This window comes from Talpa europaea (genome assembly GCF_964194135.1).
Source record: "Talpa europaea genome assembly, chromosome: 8".
Taxonomy (NCBI): Eukaryota; Metazoa; Chordata; class Mammalia; order Eulipotyphla; family Talpidae; genus Talpa; species Talpa europaea.
The window spans coordinates 62,234,547-62,242,300 of record NC_140075.1 but is presented as its reverse complement, the minus strand read 5'-3'; the positions used below and the strand labels follow the sequence as shown (position 1 = coordinate 62,242,300).

Genomic DNA, 7,754 nt, shown 5'->3' with positions numbered 1-7,754 from the left:
CTATCTACTGCAAGGGGAAGTTGATCCCCAGCTAGGGAGCTACCCACATGGCGCAGCAGACCTCTCCTGTTCCCCCTCGCTGCTCCCCTCAGCAATGTATTTCAGTCAGCCTGCCTGTTCTGCTCCTTACTCTGTCTCTGGTGAATCCTCTCCCCCCCCCCACCTCTGGCCTGCACCCCAGTTCTTGTATGCATAAATAAATAAATCTTAAAGAGAGAGAGAGAGAGAGAGAGAGAGAAAACCAGGGAAGTGTGGGATTCAGCAGCCAAGGAAGAAAGTGTTTGGGGAAGAGCTGGTCAACTGTGCCTAATGCTGTTGAGAAATGGTAGCAACTCAACCAGAGTGGGGTGTGAAACCCAACAAGTTGGTCTCCTTGTGGAGGACTGAAGCCAAGGCTGAGTCCAGGACCCAACCCAGTCCTCCAAGTACCCAGGCTTTCCTCTAATTCCCCCTTTACACATCTGTCTCCCCAGTAAGCTACCCCAAGGTGGACCTTGTCCACCCTGTTATCTCCACAGCCTACAAGGCCAAAAACATAGTAGGCATTTAATAAATTTTACTGTTGAATTAATGAGTGGATGGTTGGATGGATGGGTGCATGGGTGGGTGATGGATGGATGTGTGGGTGAGAAGTGGATATATGGAGGATGGAATGATGGATGGATGCATGGATGGATGGATGGATGGTGGATGGATAGATGGTGGGTGGATGGATGATGGATGGATGGATGGTGGATGACGGATAGGTGGATGGTGGATGGATGGATGGATGCATGGGTGGATGGATGGGTAGATGGTGCATGGTGGATGGGTGGATGGATGGATGGATGGATGGTGGATGGATAGATAGTGGGTGGATGGATGATGGATGGATGGATGGATGGTGGATGACGGATGGGTGGATGGTGGATGGGTGGATGATGCATGGATGGATGGATGGATGGATGGATGGGTGGATGGTGCATGGTGGATGGATGGATGGATGGGTGCATGGTGGATGGGTGGATGGATGGATGGGTGATGGATGGGTGGAAGGAAGGAAGAATGATGATGAACTGGATGCAAAGAACGCCCTGGCATGCGACGGAGCTAGCTACTAGCCTTCAGCTTTTTTTTCTTTTTACCGCAATGGCCCGCAGACCCGGGGAACAGAGGCTGAGCCCCCTTCCCTCCCTCCCCTGAGTGCCGGCCCCCCTTCCTCTCTCTGACGAAGAGTCTGGACCGAAGGTTCTGCTGACGTGGGAAGGGGAGGAGAGTCTGGAGGAAGGGGAGGGGAAAGCAGCGCAGAGATCGCAGAGACGAAGGAGACGCCCGCGGCTGCAGAGCTGCAGCGCGGGGCCTCTTCGGGCTCTAGTCCCGGCTGCCCGCGCGCCGCTGGGCCGGAGGACAGCGCATCCCTTCGGTGCGGGCCGGCAGGGCCCCTGCGGTCGGCAAGCTGGCTCCCCGGGTGGCCACCGGGACCCCCGAGCCCAATGGCGGGGGGAGCAGCAAAATCGACAGCTCTGTAGAGATCACCCCCAGCCCCAACGGAGTAAGTGCCCGCGCCCCGGGGGCTCCGCTATCACCGTCCCTCGCGCGCCCCTGCCCGCGCCTGGCTCGGGCGCGGTGCTCGCGCGCACCCCCGGCCCCTGGCTGCCTGGCTCGGCGGGCTCCCGCCCTCGTCCCGGGCCCTGAGGTTTTCTCCGCTTCGCCCTTCTCCTGCCCCCGCCCCCCACCTCCCTCAGCAGGTCGGGACCCTCGGAGATGCGGTGCCCGCCGAGCAGCTGCAGGGTGAGCGGGAGCGCGAGCGCGCGCGGGAGGGGGAGGGCGACGCGGGCGGCGCCGGGATGGGCAGCAGCCTGTCGCTGGCCGTGCCCCCCGGCCCCCTCAGCTTTGAGGCGCTGCTCGCCCAGGTGGGGGCGCTGGGTGGTGGCCAACAGCTGCAACTCGGCCTCTGCTGCCTGCCCGTGCTCTTCGTGGCGCTGGGCATGGCCTCGGACCCCATCTTCACTCTGGCGCCCCCACTGCATTGCCACTACGGGGGCTTCCCCCCGAACGCCTCCGGCTGGGAACAGCCCCCCAACGCCAGCGGCGTCAGCGTCGCCAGCGCGGCCCTAGCAGCCAGCGCGGCCAGCCGTGTCGCCACCAGTACGGACCCGTCGTGCAGCGGCTTCGCCCCGCCGGACTTCAACCACTGCCTCAAGGACTGGGACTACAATGGCCTGCCCGTGCTCACCACCAACGCCATTGGCCAGGTGAGGCGGCCTGGTGGGCCTTGGGTCTGAGGGCAGGCAGGCAGTGACCAGCCTGGGCCTCATTGCTGCTCCATCCCTCTCCCACCGGCAGTGGGATCTGGTGTGTGACCTGGGCTGGCAGGTGATCCTGGAGCAGATCCTGTTCATCTTGGGCTTTGCCTCTGGCTACCTGTTCCTGGGCTACCCTGCGGACAGGTGAGGGCTGCTGGGGGTGGCAGGTGGGTGGAGAGGAGGGGGTGCTAGGGAGGCTAGCCCAGGAACTGGCCTTTGCAAGAGGAGGAAGACAATTCACTGGACTCTTCAGTCTTCTCTGGACTTCTGTTCAATAACATGCAGCCCCACACTTGTCCCAATTTTACTCCCCATCAAGAAATAGTCTTGCCCTGCCCCTTCTCCATAGGGAATAACTCCTTCCCCACTCCCCATCCCTGTGGCCATGGACCAGTGGCCTCTTGTTCAAAGACAATAGCTGAACAAAAACCTCTGCAGAGACTAAAAGTGCTTGCTCCCCCTCAATTGTCCCAATCTCCACAAAGCAGCTCCATCTCCCTCACCATCTTCATAGATTAATAGACTCATCCCCACCAACTCATAGCCCCACCCCAACGGACACTTGCTCCAGCTCAATGGCCTCATTCCTAAAGAACAATCTGTTAATTCCTGCACACCAAGTCCCGTTCCCACTGACCACTACTGCAGCTCTATAAACAAATGATCCCATCTCTGTCTGCCCAGCGACTCCTCCCCCACAAGTCAGCAACCATCTCCAAAGAAAAAACCCTCGTTCCCAATAGTCCCACACCTGCTAACAATGACTCTCCCCTCTTAGGTCACTAGCTCAGTTCCTATGGATCAATGATCACAAGCGCAGCCCTCATAAACTAACAGTCCATGTTCAGGGATCCTCAGTGTTCTGAGATTCTCTCAGAGCAAAAGACTCATTTCCATGAATCAGTGGCCTCATCTCAAAGATCAGCAGCCCATTTCCACCAACCAATATCTTTCTCCATAGATCAAAAGTTCCAACTCCTCTTATCTTCGACACCATCATCACTGACCATCCCCATGGATTGATTGAGACTCATCTCCACTGATCTACAGTTCCAGCCATGTGGAATTAATACTCAATTCCCATGGATCAGAGTCAACCCACCATTTAGTAGTCCAATTCCCTAAAATCAAAACCTATCCTCACTGCCCAATAGTCATACACTCCTAGGGACAAATGAAATCAACAGCCGATCTTCATGCATCTGTGGCCTCATTCCCACAGACCAGTACCCTAGTACCTATTGATCATCTCCAAAGACCAATAATCCATTTCCTAAAATCAGTAACTTTAGCCTCAGTAACCTTAGCCCCAGTAACCAATAAGCCCATCCCCATGGAAAAATGATCCCACTTATTGGATCAATAGCTTCACTCTCAGCTATCAGTGCTTCCAAGGACAGTGACCCCAATCTTCATCCCCACACATCAGAAGTCTTATTCCCCAAGGATCCATAGCCCAGCCCCCAGAGACCAATAGTTATACCCTCACTGACTCATAGTTGATGACCATCACTGACTAATAATCCCTTCTCCCTTGGCCTGTGATTCCATCCTTACTGATTATTCCCACAGACCAATATTCCCATCCATAGGGACTAAGTGAGATCCCCACTGCATGAATCAGTGGCTCCATCCCCAAAGATCAGTTGTTCAATCTTCAAAAAGTAGTGAACATCCCCACTGATCAATAATCATATCTCTGGATTAATAGCCCAACCATTCCCATGGATCATTGGTTTAACCTTTGGCCAGGGGCGGAGAGAATAAATAAATAAATAAATAAATAAATAAGTAATCTTTGGCCAGTGGCCCGTCCCCATTTACCATCTTCATGGATGAACATGCCCTTGTCCCATGGAATAATGTTCTCATCCCCCAAAATCAATTATTCAGCCCCAACATCAGTAGCTCCATCCTTACTGACCAACATTATCCCCATGCACAAGAGGCTTGTAGCTCCACCTCTACAGGTCAACAGCTCTATGGAGGGGCAGGGAAGACAGAGAGTGAGGCTGACCCTGAGTGGAGGCTGCAGACGTCACTTCCCATATATCAGTTACCCTATTTCCTCTGATGAGCGAGACAAGCTCCATCTCTGCGGACCAATAGCTCTATTACAAGGCTCAATGTGTTCAGATCCCCTAAGCAATATCCTATCCCTCTGCTGCTTTGTCTCACGTCCATGGAGACACACCCTCGTCTCTGAGCATCTCCAGGAATCAATGAATCAGGTGCCCAGTAGCAAGACATCACTTACGCATGGCCTCCCATCTGCCCTTATTCCCTAACCAGTGTAACTCTTGTTCCTGGGCCTAATCCTCATACCTCCAGCTTTGAAGTAGGAAACTGGGGCCCACCCAGCAACTCCTCCCCCAGAGAGTCAGGGTGACCAGAGGCCCTCCCCACTTTCTAGGTTTGGCCGTCGAGGAATAGTGCTGCTGACTTTGGGGCTGGTGGGCCCCTGCGGAGTGGGAGGTGCTGCTGCAGGATCCTCCACAGGTGTCATGGCCCTCCGATTCCTCTTGGGCTTCCTGCTTGCCGGCGTTGACCTGGGTGTCTACCTGATGCGTGAGTGGCACCCTCCCTTCCCTTGGGACTCATGCCTGTCTATCTGTAGCCCCAAGCTGTTCCCACCACCTCCTAGGGCCCCGCTCAGGTCCTCCTTCACTGTCCCAAGCTTCAGCTGTGTAGCACCTCAGCTATCTTTCTGCCCAAGCCTTTGAGGGATCAAGGGGTTTTGCTTCTCTTCGCACCCATCTCCCCCACAGTCTTGAAGGCCTTTTTTGCCAGGGACTGACTGCCGTCAGAGAATAAGGCTGCATTTTTAAAATGGAATTTTGAGTAGCAGCATAACCTTGAACAGGGGTTGATATGAAGGTCAAATAGAGGTTTGATGGGAAAGGGCCTGTAACCTAGGAACCGTATATAACCACCAGGGAGTCTGATCCTGGAGCCCTCCTAGGTTTGAGCAGGAGAGGAGAGAGGAGTAGAACATCTCTCTACCATTCAGACGTTAATCTGTGGGAGGCAATGACTGCAGCCTCCACTCCAGGGGCTGACCTCACTCTGTCCCCTTCCTTCCCTCTGTCCTCTTCTCTCCCTTCCTCCCTGGCCTCTCCTCCCTGTCCTTGTTGTATCTCCAGGCCTGGAGCTGTGCGACCCAACCCAGAGGCTTCGGGTGGCCCTGGCAGGGGAGTTGGTGGGGGTGGGAGGGCACTTCCTGTTCCTGGGCCTGGCCCTGGTCTCTAAGGACTGGCGATTTCTGCAGCGAATGATCACTGCGCCCTGCATCCTCTTCTTGTTTTACGGGTCAGTATCACCCTCCACCTGTTGTCTGGCCACCTACCTCTCCCTCCAGCCTAGCTTTAGCCCACAGGCCCCTCCTCCTCCACCACTCCTCATCCAGGCCTGCCCCAGCCCCAACCCCGCCAGGGTGGGAGTGTCCCATCCCAGGTTGGACTCATCACAGTGCACCCCCCACCCTGCCACCCCACCCACAGTTGGCCTGGCCTGTTTCTGGAGTCTGCAAGGTGGCTGATAGTGAAACGGCAGATTGAAGAGGCTCAGTCTGTGTTGAGGATCCTGGCTGAGCGGAACCGGCCCCATGGGCAGATGCTGGGGGAGGAGGCCCAGGAGGCCCTGCAGGGTAAGAGTCGGGGTCCCCACAGCTGACACTTTACATGTGCACATCTGGGTGTCCTCTGCATGTGCCACCTTCTCCCAGGGTCCCGACAACCGTTGTGGGAGGACCCTGGGTTCCCAGCTGTTTCTTCTAACAAACAGCTCCTCTTTCTCTCCCGAAGACCTGGAGAACACCTGCCCTCTCCCTGCAACATCCTCCTTTTCCTTCGCTTCCCTCCTCAACTACCGCAACATCTGGAAAAATCTGCTTATCCTGGGCTTCACCAAGTGAGCCTGGGTGTCTGAGGCGAGGGCCAGGCCAGTAGCTGGAATGGGGGCTGCCTGGGGGGGGGGGCAGGCCTGAGGGCCCTACAGAGGGCACCCCAGGCCATGAGTGCACATGGGGAGTCAGACCCCATTCTTGGCTTTCCCATCCCTCCTCACAGCTTCATTGCTCACGCCATTCGCCACTGCTACCAGCCCGTAGGAGGAGGAGGAAGCCCATCGGACTTCTACCTGTGCTCCCTGCTGGCCAGCGGCACCGCAGCCCTGGCCTGCGTCTTCCTGGGGGTCACCGTTGACCGATTTGGCCGCCGGGGCATCCTGCTTCTCTCGATGACCCTCACTGGCATTGCGTCCCTGGTCCTGCTGGGCCTGTGGGATTGTGAGCAACCTCCCTCCCCCACAGTGTGGGCTCAGCCAAGGAACCCCAGGAGAGGCGCTCCAGACAGGCTGAGCCACTACTTCGGGCATAGGCCTCCCAAGAACAGAGCAGACCCTGCCCTGCCCAGCTCTCTCACAATCCTCTGCCCTGGCCACACACCCCTGTCTGCTCTCCCAATTGATTAGTGAAAGCCCAGAGCCCACCCAGCGAGAGCTATAGGATCAGAGGCCCAAGGGGATGATGCCAGCACCTAGGCCGAGCCTGATCTCCCCACCTTCACTCACTTCCTCCCTGTTGGTCCTCCAGATCTGAATGAGGCCGCCATCACCACTTTCTCCGTCCTTGGCCTCTTCTCTTCCCAGGCTTCTGGCATCCTCAGCACCCTGCTTGCTGCCGAAGTCATCCCTACCACAGTCCGGTGAGTGCGGGGCGCCGCCAGGGACTGCACCAGGCCTCTCAGTCTCCCATGAAGACAGGGTCTCTGTAAAAGAGGGAAGGCTGCTGGAGAGGGGTGGGGTGAGGCCCACAGCTCGAGACTGAGTGCCGTCTCCATGCCTCCCAGGGGCCGTGGCCTGGGCCTGATCATGGCACTGGGGGCGCTTGGAGGTTTGAGTGGCCCAGCGCAGCGCCTCCACATGGGCCATGGAGCCTTCCTGCAGCACGTGGTGCTGGCGGCCTGTGCCCTCCTCTGCATCCTCAGCATCATGCTTCTGCCGGAGACCAAGCGCAAGCTCCTGCCTGAGGTGCTCCGGGATGGGGAGCTGTGCCGCCGGCCTTCCCTGCTGCGGCAGCCACCCCCTAACCGCTGTGACCATGTCCCGCTGCTTGCCACCCCCAACCCTGCCCTCTGAGCAGCCTCTGAGCATCCTGGCAGGAGGCTGGCCCATACAGAAAGGCGGCATGAGGCCCCAGCAAGATCATTAGGAGGACTGAGTGAGGAAGGCAGAGTTGTTCAGAAGGCTCAGAGGCACCTCCCGCCAGCTTTTGAGGAGAGCTCAGAGGGCTGTTCCCACCTCACCTCCTCCCTGCTGCTTTGTGTTCACTTCCTTGGCAAGAGCCAAGGGACAGGGAGAGAGCTCCACACTGTAACCACTAGGTCTGGGCTCCATCCTGTGCCCAAAGACATCCACCCGGACCTTTCTTTCTTGCTCTGTCATTCTGTTTCAATAAAGACATTTTGAATA

The 7,754-nt window shown here is 57.0% G+C and overlaps 1 protein-coding gene across 2 annotated transcripts; it reads left to right on the top strand.

Moving 5' to 3' along the window:
• The first annotated feature begins 1,952 nt into the window (after nucleotides 1-1,952).
• SLC22A17 (solute carrier family 22 member 17) lies at nucleotides 1,953-7,754 on the top strand. Of its 2 annotated transcripts, none has more exons than XM_084240406.1 (9): nucleotides 1,953-2,234; nucleotides 2,326-2,429; nucleotides 4,699-4,853; nucleotides 5,429-5,594; nucleotides 5,786-5,931; nucleotides 6,089-6,194; nucleotides 6,353-6,570; nucleotides 6,877-6,988; nucleotides 7,133-7,754. In XM_084240406.1, exons 1-9 carry the CDS (start codon nucleotides 1,968-1,970, stop codon nucleotides 7,419-7,421), a joined length of 1,563 nt encoding a protein of 520 aa, XP_084096532.1. In that variant the 5' UTR covers nucleotides 1,953-1,967; the 3' UTR covers nucleotides 7,422-7,754. The 2 variants fall into 2 exon arrangements, with proteins under 2 accessions (XP_084096532.1, XP_084096531.1); XM_084240405.1 differs by having other exon boundaries at nucleotides 6,353-6,624.